Source organism: Hakea prostrata, chromosome 7 (genome assembly GCF_041222555.1).
Source record: "Hakea prostrata isolate BN-2017 chromosome 7, UWA_Hpros_2, whole genome shotgun sequence".
Classification (NCBI taxonomy): domain Eukaryota; kingdom Viridiplantae; phylum Streptophyta; class Magnoliopsida; order Proteales; family Proteaceae; genus Hakea; species Hakea prostrata.
The window spans coordinates 49,671,561-49,695,835 of record NC_142606.1 but is presented as its reverse complement, the minus strand read 5'-3'; the positions used below and the strand labels follow the sequence as shown (position 1 = coordinate 49,695,835).

General features: G+C 36.8%; 1 protein-coding gene across 1 annotated transcript; it reads left to right on the top strand.

Annotated features, from left to right (window-relative positions):
- The first annotated feature begins 4,558 nt into the window (after nt 1-4,558).
- Nucleotides 4,559-23,922, top strand: LOC149011303 (MEF2BNB-like protein). The gene is made up of 5 exons (XM_089163396.1): nt 4,559-4,714; nt 5,136-5,248; nt 19,144-19,313; nt 22,984-23,189; nt 23,262-23,922. The coding sequence occupies exons 1-5, from the start codon at nt 4,678-4,680 to the stop codon at nt 23,534-23,536; spliced, it is 801 nt and encodes a 266-aa protein (XP_089019522.1). The 5' UTR covers nt 4,559-4,677; the 3' UTR covers nt 23,537-23,922.
- Nucleotides 23,923-24,275: the final 353 nt, after the last annotated feature.

Below are 24,275 nucleotides of genomic sequence, written 5' to 3'. Positions count from 1 at the left end.
TGGATTTCGAGAATCACAAATGAATATTAACTTAAATTTTTTTTTTTCATTTTTATTTCCTATGTTTTTGTTTAAATAAAAAAAAAGGCTAAATTTGTCATAAAAGTGATAATTTGTACTTAAATTGACTTTTTCTATAGTACAGGGGAGGCAGATGCAAAGTTTCAGTTTTTTTGGACTAAAAATGACATAGGCCAAACCTCAGGGGGTCCAGATGAAAATTACCCAATTTTTATTGTTTTTCTAATGCCTCTTAGTGCAGGATAGTTTCTAGCTCTTAGATCAAGTAAAACAAAAAGGAAACGAATCTTGAGAAGAAAAAACTGTAATTACTTTCATTTAACAATTTTACAAGTCGAAAAATTACAATTTGGTAGCAATTGTGGTTCTTACTTAAAATCATCTTTCTGTTAATTACTGGCCAAACAACTATGGTTAGAAAATCTCAGTCTCCTAGCCTCAACACTAAGTTCTTGAACTTTAACCTTAAGGTGGCTTTTCCTCCATTTTGAAAAAAGATAATTGAAAGAGAAGAAATCACTCTAGCGGAAAATAATTAGATTTCTGTTAAATAAAGAGATCAACATATCATAAGTTTCAATTAGTGGCAACAAGAATAATTTGACATGTTAAGGATGGAGGAGGCTGTTGTAGCAGCTTCATTCAATCCTATTGTTTTGTGGTACAATTATCTCAAAACCAACAAATTTCTTTTAAAAATAATTTGCCCTGCTATGGCATATTATCTTCAATGAGTAAAGCTTCAAGTTCTAATTGACTATAATGAGGAAAAAGTTTTGATTGTAAATTAAATTGAAGATACATTCACTACTGGAGATTAAGAGATTGGTCAAGCAACTCGTTTCGGTAGCTTGAATCCAACTACAACCTTGGACATCAAGCGTTTGAAGGTTTGTGCAGCTAAATCCTACTTAAATTCCCTCAAATGTTAGAGCTCAATTGTAATTGACATCAACCGATCACACCCAAGCAATAATGGATGAATCAAATTTAGGCAAGCTTTAATTGCATAAAAAAGAGCATTGTCCTTCAATTTTGCTCCACATATTGCAAGCTTGTGAAAGTTTTTTATACGTTCAAGCTCAGTCAAAGTTCATGATTACAATAGTCTTACAAATATTCGTGTAGATTCGTTAACAAGTTTCCAACAAAGGATCCCCTTGATCCATAAAGAAACCTTTGACTTCACCCGATATTGGTAGTTTGGTACCTACAACTCTGCAAGACAAACTACACATCAAGATAAAAACAAATCCAATAGATCAAGCAATAAATAAAATAACATGGGAGACAATAGATGACAAAATGCAAGTTAATGGAGTGCACCTCCTTTGCATTCATCAAAATCAATGTTGATGGATCTGCAATCAGCAAGGGTTCCAACAGCTTCCAGTCAGGATTTGGTGGTATTACTTGTGATCACTTGGATCACACTCTCTTCACCTTCTACTGTAAAGGAGGAAACTCACAAGCCATTCAAATGGAAGCTGCTGCAATTCGAGAAGGTCCGAAGCTGGTTATCTTACTCAATCTAAAGCAAGTAATTATTGAAAGTGACAATGAAGTTGTTGTTAATCTGATTAACAAGAAGTCGAAGACTCCACCTTGGAAGATCAGTCATTATATACATGATATCTTCAGCCTTTCCTCTCTTATTGGTACTTTGTATCCCAGGGGCTTCTCTTTTAAATGAATTCAGCTCTTCAAAAAAAAAAAAAAAAAAAAAATAACTGTAAAGAGAGAGATTCTAGGAATATTTGATAGCCACTTCCCAAAGGGAGTGGGCCAATGATAGCAACCCCTCACAAAAGGGAAGATCTCATTGGTGTGAAGGCTCCGCGAGTAAACCAAAAAAGCCACCAAAGATATAGTGAAATCCAAAAATCTGCACTGTAGCATAAGAAACCCTAGAGGGGCGATTTTCCCTTACAGAGGGGGCCATTTGTTTAAATGTTTTTGACAAAACGTATATTTATTAGATAAATCTTTTTCAAAATCAGTAGGTGAAATTTTTCCAAAATAAAAAAAAACTTGCGTTTGTTAGGAATGTGGGACCTCTTCAAAAACTACTCCATATTGGTGTTCAAGGACTAGAAATTTAACACTATAACTTTTGAATTTTTGGGAGAACCAAATTTTTTTGCTATCACTATCAGAAAGTAAGGACTAGATTTAGGCATCCAAAAACTACTAGATATTGGTGTTCAAGGACTACAAATTTAAACAAAATTGTCGGGGATCTAGTATTTACTTGTGAATTTTTGGGAGAACAAATAATTTTTGCTATCAAGTAAGGATTAAATCTAGACATATAATCTCAATGCAACACTTTTTAGTGAAGAAGTTGATTAGACACTCCTCGGGGTGTATTTAATGGTCTCTCCCCCCCCCCTTGAAATATAAGGCTACCATTTCCCCGCCCCCTCCCACACAAAAAACTAAAAAGTAGAAGAAAGAAATGCTTGATCTTCTTTAGAATCTTGAGGCAACTATGTGGTCTTGTTTGCTGGGCAAGTTTTTAAATTACTCTTGTTAGTGTATTCTTTTATAAAAGAAAGTTTTGCTCCGTAGTCCTTGCGCAAAAGAAATGTTTGAGTTATTTATAGTTTCTATTATGTTCATATGTTTTAAAATATATTATATTATAAACATCCCTCTATACCTAATACCACTAATTTTAATGAAAAATTCTGGGGACATCTTAAAATATATAACAAAAATCACAAACACGCAAAAAATGTATCAAATTGGCAAAAGAACCCCAAAATGTCTTTTGAAAATGGCAACAACTTGCTTTTCCTTTATAATAGTATACTAAGGAAAAGAAAAATATATCCTTAGTAATATTTTTGTACTAAAAATTAAAATTACGATTTTACCTTGTTCTATATATTGAAACTTTGAAAGACCAATATACCATTTACACTTTTTTCTTCCCAATCAAATCTGTGATTTTTTTATTACCAAAAAAAAACTATAGTTTCTACAAAAATTTGTTTTATCTTTTCCAAAATCTATGAATTCTATCCAAAAAAAGATAAAAGAAAAATATTTACGATCCTTCTTCTTCTTCTTCTTCTTTTTTTTGGTAATAAAAAGAACTTTATTGATTCAAAAGAAAACCTCTAGGAAGCTTACACATAAGGGAATCAAAAAGTAGGACCTAAGATAAAAGGGGGTGGGGGTGGGGAATGTTGATACACAAATCCATCCTGGGAGACTGCCCAAAGTTGGCCTCTCTTGGGAATATACGAGAAAGTGCATTTGGTGAAAGATGTAGCTAACTGGAGTAACCTCTCTACGATCCTTCTTCTTTTTGCTATAAGAATTAAAATTGCATTTCATCAAAATATACAAGGATGAGATTGATTGTTCCTCTTCATTACATCATCAATCCAATGGAAATAATTTCTATGTTTTATCAAATCAAAGTAAAATAAAAACTAAACATGATTATTTTTCATCAAATTTCTTCTGGGTTCTTTTCTTAATTTGTAAAAAAAATCTACAATTTCTACCAAAAATTTTGTTAATTTTTTTTTCTTCCTTTATTCCCAAAATCTATGATTTTCCATCCAACGAAAAAAAAGGAAGACCCAAAAAGGGGTCAAAAGGATCCATCAAATGAGCACATATTGCTATCCTAACGCTTTTTTTTTTTTTGGGATACAAAACGAGGTCAAAAGGACCCAAAAAACATTACTAAACGAAATCAAACTAAAAGACCACTAGTTAGAAGATCCTCTCTAATGATGTCTGTCATTTCTTGCGGGGATCATTGAAAAGATCAGACCATCTCTTCCATTTAGCTCCTTTATAGACAACCAACCAACAACCATGTTATTTTGACACCTTATATGATAATTAATAATTAATATTAATAAAATAATTTAAAGATGGGACTAGTTATTGTGTGTTAAAAAAAAGAATTTTTTACATGAGCCCCCTCCGTTTCCATTGGAAACTCAGTGCAAACCCTTCAAAATTGAAATCTTAGAAAGCCCCCCTCCATATTTGACTCCATTAGGTTTTCGTTAACTTTATTTTGACAATTTTTCTCTCATTTAACAAATTTATTTAAAATCCTAAAAGTTTTTATAGCCCCCTCCATTTTAATTAGAAACACTCAACACCTTCCTAGAATCAAAGTCTTACAAAGCCCCAGTGGAAATTTTTCTCAAATTAAAAAAACTCTTATATGATCATTTTATCACTTTATGGCCAATGTGGTCATATAAACAAATTAATTTGGCTTTAATCAATTTATTGTATACCTTCACTAATGGTGTTAAGTGTGAAGGTGTCTTATAAAGTTTTGATTTTGGAGGGAGTGCGCCATATTTCTAATAAAAATGAAGGCGGTTCATGTAAAAAAATTATTACAAATATTATTTAGGATTTTAAATAAATTTATAAAGTAAGAGTAAAATCGTCAAAGTAAATTTAAAACAAAAAGAAATTTAACAGTATTAAATATGGAGGGGGACGTTTTAATTTTGAAGAAGGATCAGCACTCATCGAGCCTCGCGAAGACTTATATACAACGCTATAAAAAAGAGGAAAAATGGTGTTTCCGTCCAAGAACATGACTCTACAGTCGTCGCCTCTCTCCGGCTTTCCTTTCTATTCTGGTTACTTTGCTTCTTTACAGGGAAAATGCATGGATTTTCGATTGTGGATGGTTTCATGAACGGTATTCCCTATCAATTTTCAGATTATTTTATAGCTTCATACGCTCTTTTATATATTCTTTTTAAAAAATAAAAAAATTTCGTTACCTTTTTCATACTTCTTGAGTCATTAAGATTCGATTCTTGGATTATGACTTCAGCAGTTTCGGAAATTGATGTTTGCCAACCCTTGTTTGTCATTAGTTCCCTCTTTTAAGATCAAAGATACTTATTGGGGGTTTCATACGTGCAATTTATTCTGTTTGGATCTCCTCCTCTTTCACTTCCTTTTTGAATTGTTTGCTATATCTGGAAGGAAGTTCAATACAGATTAAATACATTCTTAGTCAGTGAAATCTAAGTTTGTTCTTTGTTGGGGAATTTTCATGAATTTCTCTTGTATGTACTTACACCTTGAAATTTAACCTTTATATTTGAAAATAGTGAACGAAAGCTTAGCAGAGATGATAAAGTATGTGGCGAATGAGCCCTCGGTGGGGCTTTTCTATGTGCAACAACACACTAAGAATGCTGTTCCCAGCCTTCTCAATGTCAAGGTCTCTCCTTCCCCGATCGTCTGATTCCTTCAGATATTAGTATGTTTATGTTTTGGTAGTTTGATGTTTTATGTCCTCTGATTACCAAATGATTTATCCTTGATTTTCTTACCAATCACTGGTGGGCCTTGTTATTGCTGAATAAGTTACAACTTGGACAGGAGATCTTTACTATCTGGTGAAGATTGAGAAGTTTTGTGAGTGATATAGCCAAAACATATGCAAAATCAACTACTTTATAGCCTATTTATTTTTCTTCTATGCTGGATGTAATGTGCCAATCTTGCGGCCATCATGTGTTCCTGTCTCTTGCCTCTAATGTCGGTTCTATGTCTTGAATGCTAAAGTAACACTGAAGATATAATTTCTAATCCTTAAAAGTGCTTTTCATTTGAAGGTGACTGTTTTAACTTGATTTTAAGCTGGTTCATGACTTCTGGAATTTTCTTTTGAGCTTTATTCCATTTTACTTTTACTTCGGAAAAACATTGCATTTTTAATCAAATAGAGCCTTAATGTATAATGCAGTACACTTCAATATTGAGTTGGGTGCAACATTATCATTTCGTTGATACTAGGCCAGGGTCTGCGAAATGTCTATCTTGAGACAAAATGCAAATTGATTAGTTTCCTTGGCAGGATGCAGATGATTGGATAAAACCTATATTTCCATGTGACTCATTCCCATTCCTCCTTATTTCAATTTCCTATTATGATCCCTCATTCTACTTAATGTAGATACCGAATTTGATTGATCAAAACAGTACCCAAATAGGACCTTTTCACAGGGAGTCAATTGCAAATTTGATGGACTTGGGGTGAAACAGAGTTTAGATGGGAAAGAGGGCTGAAACTAGAATGGTATCATAACGGGCTGAATAGATCTTCAAATAGGGACAGAACTATAATGAAGAAAGTGACAATAACAATGTAACACCGGGGCTTCACACCGCAAGGTGGATCGATTGGATCAAACACCAACCTACCTTGATCAAACACAAGGGTTCTCCAAAGAGGAGGAATGCTAGCAAGCAATTTGATTTCAATTCATAAGTTGTATTCACATCTTATATAAGTCTTTTTATATAGCATTCTAAAGAGACATAAACACTAATGGTAACATCCAACCACTAGCTAACACCACCTACCTATTAATAACTCAACTACTACCTACCTCTTTGACAAAAGAAAACTCCTTTGACAATGAGTTCTTTTATTTTCAAACCACAGCCCCATTTATTGACTTTTTAAAATCTAGACTTGGGCTTAGGTCTAGACTATAAAGTTCAACATATATGGGCTAACTTTAACCCACTAAAACAGTCCTAGCCTATGAAAGCCATGGGCTGATTTAGGTGATAGCTTTAGGCCTTTGATGGGCCTAACCCAATGGGCCTTTTCTTTCTTAGATATGTCTTTAATTTTGCATCACTACTGTAGCAGATAAGCCTGCAAATCTATATTTAATTAGTTATTTCTAATGATACATGATCCCTCAGATCATAGTAGTATATAAGAAATTCTGAATTTACTATGGCCTGGTGGATTGCCAGGCTGCCTGCTTGAAATGGAATCTTTCCCATTCCAAGAGAATAAGATAACAAGGGGGTGGAGTAGCATGGTCCATGTACATTGGGGCCCGCATGTTAGGGATGAGAGAGAGTGTGTGAGAGGGTGCATGATACTAGCAGTCTGGCAACCATGTTCTCTTATTTGGTTTATAATTTCTCAAAGAGGAGGGTATATTTTATTTTATGGCGGGGAGAAAAAAAGAAGTTACCAATTGAAAAATGTGGAATTGTAATTATTTGGACCAAAGAAAATTAGCAAATATGGTTCAAGTGTTGGGGCAGTTCCTGCTAGTCTATTAACTACTACTTCATAATGTATCTGCTAAGGTACTTCTGATACTGTGTTTTGATTTCTTTTGAGCTTTGGTTTGTCCTAAATTAGCTTATTTGGGACTGATGCTCAAGTGTTGACACTGGTTTTGTGGTGGTACATAGCAGCATTATGCTCCTATCTGTTAGTAGGTTTATCTTCCAGCTAAAACGAATCAGGAAATAATCCAGCCTTCTCAGGACAAGTGGTTGCTGTTTAACTGGACAATCTGATGCAGTTTAGCTGTAAAAAACCTGCCACAGGTGTAGGGATAAACCTTATTCCAGCAGTGTCAAGCTCTAGGGCTTCCCCATCAGCCAAGTCTTTTGCACGACACATACCTGATTTACATCTAGGTATAAAGAACCGATAGCACTGTGTAATGATCAATATAAGTCCAAAGCTAATGTTGCATCGATGGCTGCAAGAGTTTCAAGAAGGAGATGTTGTGATGGTTAGGATCAGATCGCAGTGTTTCATTAAAGGGAAAGTGAGCAAACTACATGCTCGTAGTGCAGGGGCATTCGGCACAGTAGGTTGGGGCACATTAACTTCAAGAATCTTGCCAAGCTCGGTAGGAACTGTGAACCACCAGAAACCCCCTAGTAGAGGCCACAAGAAGACGTGGGGCAGCAGCCAACCCCACTGAGGAGCCTTCCCATCTAAGGGTATTTTGGTCACTTTCCAGTGCCCTATGCCATCTTTACTTATATCAGGAGAAATAGAAGTTCACCACGAGTCCAGATCTACCCTGACTTAGCTGACTGGATCACTCTTTGATGGGATTAACAGAGTCCTAGTCCATCGAGGAGTCTGAATTTGAAGAGGAGTCTTATACTCAGAGTCTTAGTAGTAGCTAGCAGTCCTTTCTATCTTTTACTTTGCTTATTTGAAAATCTGTCGTATTTAGTAGTTGCTAAGTCTAGTTTGAGCTGGAGTCCAAGTTAAAGTAGGAGTCTTTTAAAGAGTAGGCTTATTTCAAGTTGAACTCCTTAAGTATCAAGTTCTAGTGGGAGTTCCTTTTTGCCTATAAATTCAAAGCCAGGGTTGATGTAGGGGTTTCCAAAAGGAGGAAACCCCGTGGCAGCCCCAGTGTGACTGATTTTCATCAAATTTCAAGCAATCCAGCAGCAGCAGCCTCTGTTCTTCACTCCTCCTTCAAGTTTCAGCAAGTGCCAAACCCCCCCCCCCCCCCCCCCAATTCCCAACCCTAAGGCCTTCCCCTCCCCTCCCCTTGTTCTCTCTTCCCTGCAGTGTTCTTTTGGAACCTTCCTAGCCCTAGAAACTTAAAACCCTGCTGTCTCCTCACTCTGAACCCCAATTCCCTGTAGGGATAGCATCAGCCCTATCCCTGTAGCCTTTGGTTACAGCAACTAGCATCCCCCAAATTGCAAGCAATCCAGCAGCAGCAGCAGCCTCTGTTCTTCGCTCCTTCAAGTTTCAGCAAGTGCCAAACCCCCCCCCCCTCCAATTCCCAACCCTAAGGCCTTCCCCTCCCCTCCCCTTGTTCTCTCTTCCCTGTAGTGTTCTTTTGGAACCTTCCTAGCCCTAGAAACTTAAAACCCTGCTGTCCCCTCACTTTGAACCCCAATTCCCTGTACGGATAGCATCAGCCCTATCCCTGTAGCCTTTGGTTACAGCAACTAGCATCCCCCAGCCTTCCAAAACCCTAGAACTCAACCCTACTTCATGCGCAACTCAAACCCTAGATCTAAAAATAGAAACTGCAGAATAATTAAGAAGTTCAGATTCAGTTTGAAACCCTAGACCTGTTAAACCCTATTGACTGAGCCTACACTGATGAGCACATTTATGTGTGAAATCTTAGGCATAAAGCATGCATTTTACACACTTAGAGTGGAGTTACCTTGGGTTTTATGTTGTTTTTGCAGATTTTAGGATTTTTCAAGATTTTAAGCAAATATTTGGAGTTTTGGGTATGAAACATGCAATTTTACAAGTCAAAAAGTCCGTTCAATTTCTCAAGTGCGAAAATGGGCCTGATCTAGAGCATGATGGGCTAGAGATATGATTATGGGCCAACTCCAAAATATTTTAGGGATAAAAAAACAAATTTTTATTTACGGCTGAGATTAGAAATTATCAATCAAATCTACAGAGATATTATTGAGAGAGTCCTAATGGAGAAAAAGAGTCCTTGCATACTTCAATATCTTATTTCCTATTTGGGACTTGGTCAAAGAAAGAAAAAGAGGGAAAAGAATTATATTCAAAGAAGGAAGAGGGGAAAATCCCGTTTGTGAATGTCTCTGTCCAGATTCGATCAAGCCCTTCATTAAACGGTCATCCGGTGTTCGATCAAGCTGATTTTTGGAGGTGAGCTTCACGACTTCTTAATCCTCAAATCCAACGGTGGAATTGTGCATTTGATATCTCTAAGTCAGTCCAATTAGTACGCCAAAACCCTAATTGGTTGAGTAAGATAGGAACTTTGAGTTTGATTCAAAACTCTGTCGAGATTCATATCCCATGTAAACTTTATAAAAGGACAGCATACTCCATCAAGGGATAACGTGTTTTAGAGCTTAGTAGAAAGCACTCTTTCTTTTCTCTTTAGTTTATTTAGGCTTTCTCTAATTTTCTTTGATTGCTTTTGTGAGATTCTAATTTTTAGATTGAATGTTTAGGTTTAATTTTTCAATGTAATGCAATTTCAAGTTCCAAATTTAATGTTTGAGAATTCGTTTATCTCTGGGTCTAGCAATTGCAGATCTAGAATGATCTAGATCTGGTTGTTAGGGTTGGTTGAGATTTGAATCGTTTGTTCAATTCTTTTTATTTTTATTTTTTATTATTTGAAGTTCAAAGATGCAAGTAAGTAACTTTCTTCAATAATCTTCTCTCCCCCCTCCATTCCCGATTCTATCTACCCCACCATATTCTTAATTTAGGATTTACTTTTGACATTTATTTATTGTTCTCCCTTCCCCTGGGTTCTCGATCCAAAATGCCTACCGTTGTGCCTCTCTTTAGTTAAGGTTTTCATTTTGCTTTTATTGCTTTGGTATTTACTTTCTGTAATTTACTTTTAGCATTTATGTATTGTTCTCCCTTCCCCCTGGGTCCTTGATCAGAGATGCCTATAGTCGTGCCTCTTTTTGGTTAAGGCTTCCCTTTTCCTTTTATTGCTATGTTATTTACTTTCAGCATTTATTTATTGTTCTCCCTTCCCCTTGGTCCTTGATCAAAGATGCTTACAGTCGTGTCTCTCTTTGGTTAAGGTTTCCCTTTTCTTTTATTGCTTTGATTATTTCCTTTCTGCAATTTTTCTTCTCTAATATTCGTTCCCCCGATCGGTGGACTGTAAGTTACGACAAAGGGTCAATGGTCAAAGTCATTATAATTATACTCCCCTTCCCTAGATCCAGAGTTGACACTCGGATCACTTTCCTTTTATTTTTATTTATTTATTGTTCGCATTTTTTTCTTCCTTTATTAATTATGCGTTGGTTATATTTGCTTTATTTTTCATCTCAATTCGATCGCATTAGATGTATGGATTAGGACCGTTTGTTTAGTTTAATTAAGTAGTTAACAAATTTGAACATTGCATTCTCGCATTACCATTAAGAGGTTAAATTCTAAGTGGCATACTTCCTTGAGATCAACCTGTTAGCTACACGATACCGTGTGCTTGCGGTTATTTTAATTTCAAAAACAAGTTTTTGGCGCCATTGCCGAGGAGGTATTAGTCCATCTTATTTTTTTCATTCTTAGAAGAGAGTTGCCTTCTAATTTGAAGTATGCTTTCTTAGGACAAGATAATTTTCTTCAATTTTGGTCATTTTTTTGTGGGGGAATAAGATGGGGGAATGCTATATGGACTAATACCTCCCTAGCAACGGCGCCAAAATCTTGTTTGTGAAATTAAAATAACCGCAAGCGCATGGTATCGTGTAGCTAACGGGTCGATCTCAAGTAGATATGCCACTTAGAATTTATCCTCTTAATGGTAATGCAAGAGTGCAATGATTCAAATTTGTTAACTACTTAATTAAACTAAATGTACGATCCTAATCCATACATCTAATACGATTGAATTGAGATGAAAAATAAAGCAAACATAACCAACGCACAATTAATAAAGGCAGAAAAAATGCGAACAATAAATAAATAAAAATAAAAGGGAAGTGATCCGAGTGTCCGCTCTGAATTTAGGGAAGGGGATTATAATGACTTTGACCGTGGACCCTTTGCCGTAGCTTACAGTCCACCAGTCGGGGGAATGGATATTAGAGAAAGAAAATTGCAGAAAGGAAATAATCAAAGCAATAAAAGGAAAGGGAAACCTTAACCAAAGAGAGGCACGACTATAAGCATCTTTGATCAAGGACCCAGGGGAAGGGAGAACAATAAATAAATGTTGAAAGTAAATAACAGAGCAATAAAAGGAAAAGGGAAACTTTAACCAAAAAGAGGCACGATTGTAGGCATCTTTGATCAAGGACCCAGGGGGAAGGGAGAACAATAAATAAATGCAGAAAGTAAATAACAAAGCAATAAAAAGAAAATGGAAACCTTAACGAAAGAGATGCACAACTGTAGGCATCTTGGATCAAGAACCCAAGGGAAGGGAGAACAATAAATAAATGCTGAAAGTAAATCCTAAATTAAGAATATGGAGGGGTAGATGGAAGTGGGAATGGAGGGGGGAGAGAAGATTATTGAAGAAAGTTACTTATTTGCATCTTTGAACTTCAAATAATAATAAAAAAAGAATTGAACAAACGATTCGAATCTCAACCAACCCTAACAACCAGATTTAGAATGATCTAGATTTGCAATTGCTAGACCCAGAGAAAAACGAATCCTCAAACTTGAACTTGAAATTGCATTACATAGAAAAATTAAACCTAAACATTCAATCTAAAAATTAGAATCTTACAAAAGCAATCAAAGAAAACTAGAGAAAGCCTAAATAAACTAAAGAGAAAACAAAGAGTGCTTCTACTAAGCTCTAAAACACGTTATCCCTTGATGGAGTATGCTGTCCTTTTATAGAGTTTACATGGGATATGAATCTCGACAGAGTTTTGAATCAAACTCAAAGTTCCTATCTGACTCGACCAATTAGGGTTTTGGCATACTAATCGGATTGACTTAGAGATATCAAATGCACAATTCCACCGTTGGATTTGAGGATTAAGAAGTCTGAAGCTCTCCTCCAAAAATCAGCTCGATCGGACACCAGATGACCGTTCGATGAAGGGCTTGATCGAAACTGGACAGAGACATTCAAAAACAGGATTTTCCCCTCTTCCTTCTCTAAATATAATTCTTTTTCTTTCTCTGACCAAGTCCCAAATAGGAAATAAGATATTGAAGTATGCAAGGACTCTTTTTCTCCATTAGGACTCTTTCAATAATATCCTTGTAGATTTGATTGATAATTTCTAATCTCAGCCGTAGATAAAAATTTGCTTTTTTAATCTCTAAAATATTTTGGAGTTGGCCCATAAACACATCTCTAACCCATCATGCTCTACATCAGACCCATTTTCGCACTTGAGAAATTGAACGGACTTCTTGACTTGTAAAATTGCATGTTTCATACCCAAAACTGCAAATATTTGCTTAAATATTGAAAAGTCCTAAAATCTGCAAAAACAACATAAAACCCAAGGTAGCTCCACTCTAAGTGTGTAAAATGCATGCTTTATGCCCTAAGATTTCACACATAAATCGTCATACACCTCAATTCCCTTTAACCCTAGCTGAACCTAAACCCTAGAACCCCTCTGCAAGCTGAAAACCCTAATTTCCCTTAGCCACATGCTCTAAAAACCCTAACTGGGTCTGCTATTCATCAATAAACCAGTAAAAGTAATCCGTCCCTCCTTTGCTCACATCAATGGGGATCAGTAATGCCTTCAATACGGAGGACCTTATCCCCGATCATGGCACTTCTACTACTGCATCTTTCTAGCAAGATGACTTTGACACCCATCCCTTTTTCCTTGATGAAGACATCAGTCTTGGGCAGCAGTTTAGAGTCCACCAGTCACACCAGCATAGAGATCAGCCCATGGCAGCACCTATGTGGGTTGACAACGAGTTCAAAGGCTACCGGATTCCAAAGTCCTGTGGTTCGACGAGGAGCATTGCCCATAGGCAATTTTATGAAGTCTTTTTAATTTGATGTTGTTTGAAGCCTTTTGGGGTTTGGCTATGGTTTGTTATTGGTCCAGTTTTGAATTATTTGAATGTACTTGGTCTTGGGTCCATGGGTTATATTTAATTGATGGTTACTTTTATTTAATAATACTTTGGGGTTTCTAATTTTCCCCCTAAATATTATATTTCGGTAGAGTTATTTAGGTTTTTTTTTTGGGAATTTAATTGTAGCGTTGTGATGGATTTTTTTTTTAGTTTTTTTTTTCAACTTAAAGCCTTGTATTGATGAACTGATTATTGGGTGAAATTTGCATAATCTATCTTTTATCTCCTTGGCATCACTTCTCTTCCCTTCTCACGGTAAGTTGTCTTTTGCTTTTTCTCTCTTCTTTTAATGTGAACAGCCCCTGTGCCCCATTCGTCTCTTCTGTCCGGCAAGTACTTCTTGCCTTCTCTTTTCTTCTTTACTTCTTCTTCTTCTTCCCTATTCTTTCCAGCAATCCTCTACTGCTGTTTCCTTTCGTTTTTTCTTTTTCTTTTCTGTAAAACAGCCTTACGGTAAATTTTTTCCTTTCTTTCTTTCATTTTTTCCCCCTGAATCTTTGTTTTCTTTGTGTCATCTGTCGGGTTCCCAACCCCAAGTTCCTTTCCATTTTCCTTTTCCTTTTGTTCATTTGTTGCGCATAAAATATTTTTAGTGTTCCTTCGTATTCCTATCCGTAGTTTTAATAGTTTTGGTCTACCTTGTTCTCACTGCAAATGCCCTACCCCTCTTTCATTCTTATTATTTTTCTAACCATTGTTTTGCAGCACCATCAAGAACCAACCGATTTTTTTCTTTCTGTTTCCTTTGTTATCTTTCATTAGTTATTCCCTGTTCCAGTTTTACTCTTTCTGCACAGGTCACCTGCATTAATTCTAGGGTCCTTCTGCTTCACATAAAATTTTTGCTGCTTGACTAGGACAGCAACTATTTTAATTGGATTCTTGACAGATCTTGCACTCGAAGTATGGTTAAATGTGCCCCTCCCTATTAATTCCTTGCTCTGTTATGCTGTTAGTTAGGGCTGAATTGGTTTTGCCTTGCTATTATTTGTCTCAACGTGCATGTTTACTGTGTTAGTTGCTGCATTTCCATACTTAGTTGTTAAACTTCCACTAATAATTGCATAACTTAAAGCCTACTAACCAGCCCTTGATGGTCACCCAGTTTCCAGGGTTCCCCCTGCATCATGCTCCTAGCCTTTGGTGGCATTGCTGACTGGGAATAAGTATCCTTGACCATCTTCCAATTATTGGCAACAGTATCAAGGAGTGAGCCACCAGCAATATCAGGACCCTTGGAGTTGATAAAATTCAGGACCAGCAACAGTAGGCATAGCAAATTTCCTATGATATAACTCAAAAGAACATGAGAACTAATGGCCAAGAAACAAGACTTCGACCACATTGAATCGCTGCTCCCATTTAATGTAATGGTTGCTGGTAGAGAACAGAAGCAACTCATGCTGATTTGCTCCTTTGTGTATGATAGACATGGTGGAAATCTTTGAATAAGATATGGTGGTCTAAAATGTCCAACACCTAGAAAAGATCCTGAAATAAAGTTTTGACAAATCCAATGAAGAAGGGATTTAAATCATAGCAGGTAAAATTCTCTTGGTGGGAGATAATTTACAACCATGGTTATTAAAGCGGCAAAGCGATTGGGGCTCCGTTTTGGCGATTAGGCGACTAAGCGGTGCTTAGGTGGCAATATAGCGACCAAAGCGGTTTAGTCAATATTTTTAATATAACTACTTTTAAACTACTTTTTAATACAAATACTTTTTATAATAAACTAAAGTACTAAACAAACATTCAACAATCACATTCATAAAAATAAAAATAAAAAACATTCAAGAATCACAATTATGAATAACAATATTATTCATATAGAGTTTAGTGAAATTATTTGGGAAAATTACGTGATTAGCTGCTTTTAGGTTTCCCTTTACAAAAATAGCCACTCAATGTTTCACTTTACAAAATTAGCCAAAACTGAGTTTGCATTTACAAAACTAGCCAAAATATTGATTTTTCACCTTTTGGACATTTTTTACCCCTAAAACTGATCACATCGAGTGGGAAAATCACTATTTTGTCCAAAAGGGAAAAGTCATTATTTTTTCATACCCTTTGGACATTTTCACCCCTATGCCGGTATGGTCAATTTTAGGGGGAAAATGTCCAAAGAGGTGAAAAAAATACTATTTTGGCTAGTTTTGTAAATGCAAACTCAATTTTAGCTAGTTTTCTAAAGTGAAACACTGAGTGGCTATTTTTGTAAGGGGAAACTTTAAAGTAGCTAATCACGTAATTTTCCCAAATTATTTTTAACATGATTTTTTTGTTAAATATACATGAATAATATTCGAATTGGAATCAGAATTGATGTATCCATTTTTTTTTTTTTTTTTAACCAAGCAGTGCCGACATGATAAATTAATAGATCTCATTATTCCGATTTCCAAGTCATTGTTTATTTAATGATTCATTGATTATCAATGTTGAATATGGCTCATGCTTCACATTCTATTGCCGACAGGCACTTTGGGCCTCGGAGTTCATTTGCAAATTGGGCCTCGATTCTGAAATGGCTCACATATTTAAATTTATATACGGCATTATAGAATAAATTATGATTAAAAAAAAGATAATAATAATATGTTCAAATTACAAAATGTAAAAAAAGTGGTTGCTTTAGCATCTAGGCGGCAATATGGTGCAAAAAGCGGTAAAATGGGAGTGTCTAAGCAAAAAAGCGGCAAGAAATCAAACTGTTAGTTAAGCGGTCACAATTTAAGCAATTCAAAAACAGCTTTGCCGCCTAGGCGGATGCTTTGATAACCATGTTAACAACCAATGTTGAAGAGATAAAAGGCAGCTTTTTGAGGAGAGATCTCTAGAAAAGAGTGGTGGTGATGATGGGGGTGGCTAGCCAAGATGAAGACGGGTGATGGAAACTACTGGGTTTTCTAAATCAGTTTAACACAGTAAATAGTAACAATGAATAATATCAAGGAAGAGTGGCAATGAATAATAGGAGTCAGTAGTGTTGACGTAAAGTGACTGATGGATTGGGGCATTAGGCTTTTGCAGAGAGAAACTTGTTTTGATACCATGTGGAGATTTGAACAATGGCTTGTATCTGTTCAATCAATGCCTCTCTTTATAATAATATGGGGAACAGTTTAGAAAAGGTACAAGGTTACAATACCCTTAATGGAAAAACTATCCTTTGGACCCATGTTTCAATAAAGACTTTTCACCTAGGATAGCCCCATAGTGACCAAATTACATTGAACCCTAGTAGTTTGCTTCAGTTTGTGTGGTCATTTACTATATAATTTCTTTTGGCTTCCACCAATTTTGGTTTTAGGGAATGAATTGGAGAGTTGGAAATGAACTGTTATAATATAACCAGGAAATCCTTATAATGCATGCAAGAATATAACCTATGCTGAAAACCTAGCAGAAGAGCTGGAAATATGATGAGAAATGAAGACATCCCTTGGTAAAATTTGGTTATTATGAATACAAAGCAAAGAAAATGGAACTTATATCAATCTTCTACATACTTTTACCTAGAATGACAAGAATAACCCTCTATTTTGAGTAAACAGAGGAACTGAATTTGGAAATAAGACAGACAGAGAAAAAGACTAGAAACAAATGATAGGATGAAATGGTAAAATGATTGAAGTGGTTCTGGCTGGACTGGACGGTTAATCTCTGGACTCTACTAGTCTGTTTGTGAGTTCAATCTGTCCAATCAAATCTAACTAAATTCCTGGCTGATTGTCAAAATTAGACTGAGGAAGGGATTATGGATCTCTTTTAACTCTATTTCTCTCTGCCAACCCCCATAAACTCTGTGGGATGGCTTTTCCTTTTGAGAAACAAAGGGAAGAATAAATAAAGAGGAATCACAGTCCATGATATTCATGGCTTGATGTTATTTGTGCAGCACGTCTTCCATGAAGGTTATCATGCAGCTGATATCTTGCTTCTTGCCAGTGAAATTTTTCGGAGCACCATTTTTATTATTTTGGCACTTTGTCCTGCTATTAGGCATCTTTTTTTTTACAATAGTTAGGTTTTGGTTCTCTGAGTTTTGAATGATTAAATTGGGTGGATTTCCTTTGGGGTGGAGTGTTGTATTTGAGGGTAAGGCAGTTGTCTTCCCTTGTAGTTGTTTCCTTGTTTCTTGCTTGTAGAAATTTTGTATTTTTGTGGTCCTGGAGCTTCAGTATCTTACTACTGTTCTGGCTTCCGGGGCCTTATAAGTTAAATATAAATGCCATTGGTACTACTGAATTTATAGCATTGATAACAAAGTGCAGATATCTCTCTCTAGTGGTAATTTCATTTCTTCATCTTGTCTTTTTAAAAATAAAAAGGGCATACCCAATGCTTGAAGTTACCACCACTGCAAAGGTCTGGGGAGGTGCAGCCATGGACACAGCATTACCCCGCTTCACAGAGATGCTTTTCTAATGCAACCTGGGTCTAGGGTTATGGTTTCTTAGGTAAATTCCCTAGACTTAGGGTTAGCCCAGGATAGTCCAGTAGAGGGAAGTGACTGAACCATGGGGTTTTGGGATAGTTCTCAGGTGCAAACAATGGCTAAGGTTGGGATTTAGGTCTGAATTAGGTTGTTCTAGGGTTTTGAAAAATTCTGCCAAACTCAAATGAAGAAGATGAGTTGCAGGAATTTTCCAGAATTTTATAACTAGAGCTGATTGAGCAATGGCTTATAGGAATGGACTCTAGGGGTTAGGGGTGATGCTAAGGAAAGGGTAAATAGGGTCTAAAGGGGCTCGGGTTTAAGGTAGGACAGGGGAGAATGGTAAGCTGTGTGTCACAGGGAAGGGGGAAGAAGAAGGGGAAGGCTGCAGTGGTTTAGGGAGGGGTAGGGTTAGGCTGAAACTGCAGGGAAGGGATTAAGGGACTTGGAACTTACTTGCCATTGGAGAGAGCTTGCTGGAACTTGTAGTCAAAGGCTTGGAGAAGAAGATGAAAGTCTTGAATAGAAGAAACAAGAGCACACAATCCAGCCGCAGGTCACCTAAGGGTTCCCAGGACTTCTCTAAGCCAAAACTGGATTCACTTTTTATTCAATGATCAAAATTGGTTCTTACATCAAACTTTTAGGCTATTTATAGCCTCCAAAACCAAATAGACTTAAAGAAGGATCCCCTAACTAATAGGGATCCTACTTGACCCGTAATTTAACAAATACTTACCATAATAAGACTCAACCACTGATGAACCAACTTAAAACCAACTTTAAGATAAGGTTCCTTAAAATAAGGAATCCCATCTAACCATTCAACAACTAATAAACAAACACTGAATTACTTACCAACTTGAACTGTAAAAATAATGAAAAAAAAACAGAATTAAATTCCATATTTAAAACTGGACTTAACCCTACTAGACATGACTCCAGCCAGGGTGGAAAATGACCAATTTGCCCCTCATCTGTTTCGGCTCCCCCTGGTTTGGCTTTTTCTGCCGCATGGGTTTGGGTCCTCTTGGGCCCTCTTTTGGGGCTGCCTGGGGCTGGTTACATCATTTTCAGAATTGGAACTAAAGGCACTGCCATGGTAGCTGTACTGTTGTGCTGAGGCCTGCCCTTATTTTCTGTACTTGTCTGTAATTTTGTATTTTCACCAAGTCAATTTAACCATAGCTGTAACTTGAATCTACCAACATTCTACACCTTGATCCTGACTGTAAATGACTGCTGTATTGCAGGGAAATCTATCTCAGAAAGTGACTGTACACTGGTTACAGATGTGGATATGTGTTAATTATTGGATGCATGTTTGCAGGATAAAGTTGGGGAGAAATGTCATGAAACAGCCCTGCACACTGATGATTTGGAGGACTGTCTCACCATGGTGAAATCGATGAAAGAATGCGGCCCGCCTCTCACTGATGAGATGATTAAAGATATTAAGAAATCTGTACTTATTATGTCATCAGCGCAACCACGACGAGGGTATTTCCAACTCATGAACTTTACATGAGAATGATCAGATCTGCTCATCTTGATTTGTGTGACTGTGTTCTCTTAAGGTGCTGTGTGGCATCTTAGTTATGCATAACGATGGGTTCTCTTTAACTGATAAGCATGGTGCAAAGATATACCATATAATGTTCAACCAAAAACCCCAAGAAAGAAAAGAAAAAAGAGGAAGGCAAAATCTAGAGGTTGACAGTTGGAAGGGACAAGTCCCATGTACAACAGTGTTCCTGTTACTTGGAGAGTTACAAAAAGGCTAATGAGGAAACAGAAGTAGCCTGGAGTCCACATAATTTGGGATGGCCTTCCACATCAAATAACGAGGTTGACAGTTGAAAGTCCATCTCCAGATATTAGGATACTAGAAAACTTTAAGAGTTATATTTTAGGTTATTTGATTAATTGATTGTCTGAGAGTGATTAGGGGTCCTTCTTAAGAATTTCAGGTGGTCTTTTATATGTAATACGCCCTCCATCAACCATGGATGTTTTAAGTAAAGAGATTTTAGGTTTGTTTATTTTTTCTTGTACCAGTGATGAATAAACAAATGAAGAGAAGAAGATGACAAAAGAGAGGAAGAAGAAGAAGAGATGGAAAGGGGAAGTATTGCACTAGAGAAGCAACTGCTCACTTGCCCACAATTCCATTAAATAGAACAGGCAATGCAGTTTAGGTAAACTACTTTCCTAAGCTGGTTGTATGTGTAAAAATAAAAAGAAAATACCATTGGCTAATTACATGATCAAAATAGAAAAATAGATAGTGGATCCTACAGAACAAGCTGAAAGACAAAAGCAGTGTAGCATATGTATACATGACACATATGTACCCTCATGGTACATATGGGTCATGTAACCCCATAGAACATCAAGTGGTAAACAAACAAGACATGACTCTCCCTCTCAAGCTGTGGTGCATTCAAAATGACTCACAGCCAGCTGAAACAGCCATTGCAGAATGCAGGTCCAAATAAGGGCTAGGTAAAAATGTCACCTAGCTGATACCCAAGGGAGTTAAGGGAGTGAAAATTAACTTCTTAAGAGCAACATCCCTGTCAAAGTGGCACTCAGTTTCAATGTGATTGATACCCTCATGGAAGATGGCTTTGCTTGCAATGTAGGTTGCTGCTTGATTGTCACAGAATATCATGAACAAAAGACTTCACCACATTATGATGTATCCTGACTTCACTACATTATGATGTATCCCTGATTTGAGTAGGATCAACTAGGGGCCTGTTTTTAAAGATTTTAAACAGATTCAGCTAGCAGGCTTTCAGTTGGCTAAAGAAAAAAAAGGGGGGGGGGGGCAAATGTTCTGGTTTAGGGTTTTATGATGGAGGAATGGGACCATAACCTGTGTCAAGTAAGGGTGTTGGTCTAGGATGTATGTGGTTTGGATTTGGGAGGTTTCTAATTGTTAAATTGGACAAAATCTAGGTTGAAAATTAGCATGTCTTGGAGAATCCGTAATTAAAGAAAGGAGCTGGATCTAGGATTTCAGTAAGCTGATGGACATGGGGCATGGGGCTTTAAGGGATTGATATGCTGGCATTAAGGAAGGACTGATGATTTTGAAGGTGAAGAAGCGGCTTCCTAAATGTTACAGGAGGTTGAGGGATGTAGAAAGGGGGTATGAAGGGAAATTAAGAGATGGCATTTGGATCAAATGTAGATGCTGCAAGGATGATGGTTTTCTCCAGAGAGGTTTTTCTGACGGTTGGAACTTATTATAAAAATAGTTGCAGGTTTTAGGGTTGTTAAGGTTAGTTAAGGTTTAACAGGAATTAGGTTTGGGCTGGTCTGATGGGGCTGTGATAAGCATCAAATGGAAGGGTTTATGGAGTGATATTGTGTGAAATATTGATGTAGCCTTACAAGGGTAAGGGTCAATTCAAGCAGGATCTTTGATCAAAACCTAGACAAGGGCAGTTTAGGTTAGGGAGGGTTTTTGTGGGGTGGTCTCAAATGGGTTATGGTTTTGGTGGTTTTTTTGGCTATTGATAGAGATGATAAAATTAACATCTTAGGCAGAAACACACTCTTTATTATCTGTGTTCTGAATTCTGTCCTCTGTTATGCCCAAGGCTTTATTTATAGCCTTTTATCATATCGTAGGTTGACTTAGACTTTTAAAACTAAAATAGAGCATAAGAAAAAGACTATTCTGCCCGTATAACTTAAGTTGGCAGAACTTACATTATTGGACCAATTAAACTAAAATAAAAACCTATTTTCGTACTTGACCTAAACACTAATCTTATGGGCCTATAGAATTAGCCCATGACCACATATCTATCAACCCTAGGTTGATTTAAAAGAGAAGTTGGCCAATTTGGTGTTGGACCTGCATCAACTCTCCCCATCTTGAAAAATCCATCCTCGAATTTGGTAACCAGCTAAAATAAAAACAAACATTGCACTAACCCTCCATTCTAATTGGAATAGAAAAACCAAAACAAACATTACACTAACCCTCCATGTGTCGAGGTGTGGTTTCCTAATTATATACTAGGGAAAGGCTAGAATACCCGAACTTGAATTGAGCAAGACCAAACCTGTTTGAACGCTAGAGCACAAAAAAGCACCAAGTAATCAAGCCTTCTTTTGTACTCAGTCTTGTTTCAGTACTCTTAAGCCCATAAGGAAGGCCCATTACTATCACCAATAAAAAGGGAGGCCCATTACAAGGTTAACCCATCAAATCAGAGGCCCAACACCTACATGTCTGAACCCTAATCTAATGCCTAGGAAGTCAAGCCTAAATTGGTGGTGGATCTGCATCACGTCACAAGCAATTAAGAATTGATTGGTTTTTTAGTATTGAGAAATGGTTAGGTATCCTGTATTTGTATGATAATATAAGTTTTTATTATGCCAAGCATGGTTACTCTATTTTATGCTAGCTTCTTTGATTCAAAGCTAATTTCAAACTTTAGGGTATGGACTATTCCCACTCTATTGCTTATTTACTTTGCTTAGCTAATTGAGGGCTTCTATGTCATTGTTATAGTTAACGAGGATGCCCTCAATCGGAGGAAGGTCAAATATAGACAGAATTGTCTGAAGATACTTCAGTCAATGAGTCTCACATAAACCCTTTGTGAAGCTTCACTGTGGCTTAAGAATATAGGTGCAGGATAGGTTGCTGCCAACCAGGGAAAGAAGGGGGGGGGGGATATGGAATTGAAGAACCCTTTTCTGATACCATGTCAGAGTAATATATCAAGGTTAGATCAGTACCAATGCATGGGGAGGAAAGACCTCACAGTAGTGTTATAGCCATTAATTAGTAAGCATTTGAGTCATTGTCAAATTACAATATCACTAACAAATAGTGCCACCACAAACCTTAGATAAATTAACTCTTCAGGGAGGAGGGGAAAAAAGAAGAAGAAGCAAATCCCTTAGGTGCCCAATTCTTAACAATTACCTTTCACATCATTAAGACCCATCGTCTTTGACCTTGTCCTTTCTAGTTTATATCAGCGCATCTCTGCTATGCTGTTATACTAGAAATTTTTAAATGTCTGCTACCAATACTGATGTATCCGCCTACCTGCTCCTGATTTCCAATTAAAATTCTTAGAAGCAACTTTCTGAATGCTTTGAAGTTCCCTGTCTGAATCTATGGCTTGTGAATCAGGTTAATACAGAACCAAAAATCAGGTTCTGAGGGTGGTAAAAGTAGCTCCTGGGGTGGAGTCTCCTACAGTCTTAATGCATTTGGCGTTCAGCGGGATGGTGAGAACCGTGGCAATTATATTTCTGCAGTCTTGAAGTCTGCGAAGGAGAGAACTATGGGTCTTAGATGGCCTGAACTTAGTTCCAAACAGCAAAGTGGACTTGAAGGTGAGAAACATGTAGTCTTTCTTGGTCCCTTTGCTTTGTTTGTAGCTAACCAAGCTGTTTCAATCTTGTTAGGTCATGAAATTGAAGAGCTGCCACTCTCTAGTCAGATTTTAGACGAGCAGCTTGATGAAGCTTCAACAGTCACTGGAAGCTTGGCGGATCATGATTTATCATCAATTTCAGAGAAGTATGACGATTTCAGAGCTACAAGAGAAGTTAAACTAAAGGAATGGTTGGAAGGGCAAGATAATCCGAATGCTAGTCAAGCTGATGGTCTCCCTTCTACTTCTTCCACTCCTCTGCAGGTGCTTTCCTCCAAGACTGAATGCTCCCCAGAGAGCATCTAACCATCAAGGCTAACAATGCAAAATGAGATGGAAATGGAAAATAAAGCTTGTATATTTTATCCATATAGTTCTCTTCTGGTTAGTCAGTAAAGCTTGTATATTTTATCCATATAGTTCTCTTCTGGTTAGTCAGATAATGCTAAGAAACTATCAAACCGTGAAGGTGATTTGTTTTGTGCAAGGTTTAAAGTATCACACGATACCATATGATACTAGTCGATATGTATCCATATTTGACCTAACCGATACAATACATCTCGATACGTCTCTCCACTGAGTTATACTACAATACACTAGCCAAAGCGATACAATACTCGATACAGGACGATACATCTTTTAAAATCACTTGATTGATACAATACTCGATACTAATACTTTAAACCTTGGTTGTGATTGCCATATGATAAACTGTCAGATACTAAACTCACCATACCTTTGCAAAATCAATTTAGCTGATTGGTTTGTTACTTTGTTTTTTACTATAATACTTGAAGAGGTTTTACATACGTGAATTTTAGTGCAGTGAAGTATAGAACAGCTTGATTGAGATAAAATGTAAGTAGGCATGACAAGCGTGGTATTTTCCTATTTTTATTTTATTTTTTTGTGTGCTTGGAAGTGAGACAAATATATCTGTACATTAGCGTTGTAAGACATCAGATTAAATTGGTTTTTGATAGCAGAGTAAGCAAAATAACTAGGAGTAGTGTCCACATCTTGGGTGGGGTTAAACCCTAAA

Bases quoted from the DNA above. Each gene is read 5' to 3' on its own strand.
- LOC149011303 (XM_089163396.1), top strand. From the start codon at position 4,678: ATGCATGGATTTTCGATTGTGGATGGTTTCATGAACG. The intron at 4,715-5,135 runs GTATTCCCTATC...ATTTGAAAATAG, and splicing joins TGTGGATGGTTTCATGAACG to TGAACGAAAGCTTAGCAGAG. The intron at 23,190-23,261 runs GTGAGAAACATG...CAATCTTGTTAG, and splicing joins ACAGCAAAGTGGACTTGAAG to GTCATGAAATTGAAGAGCTG.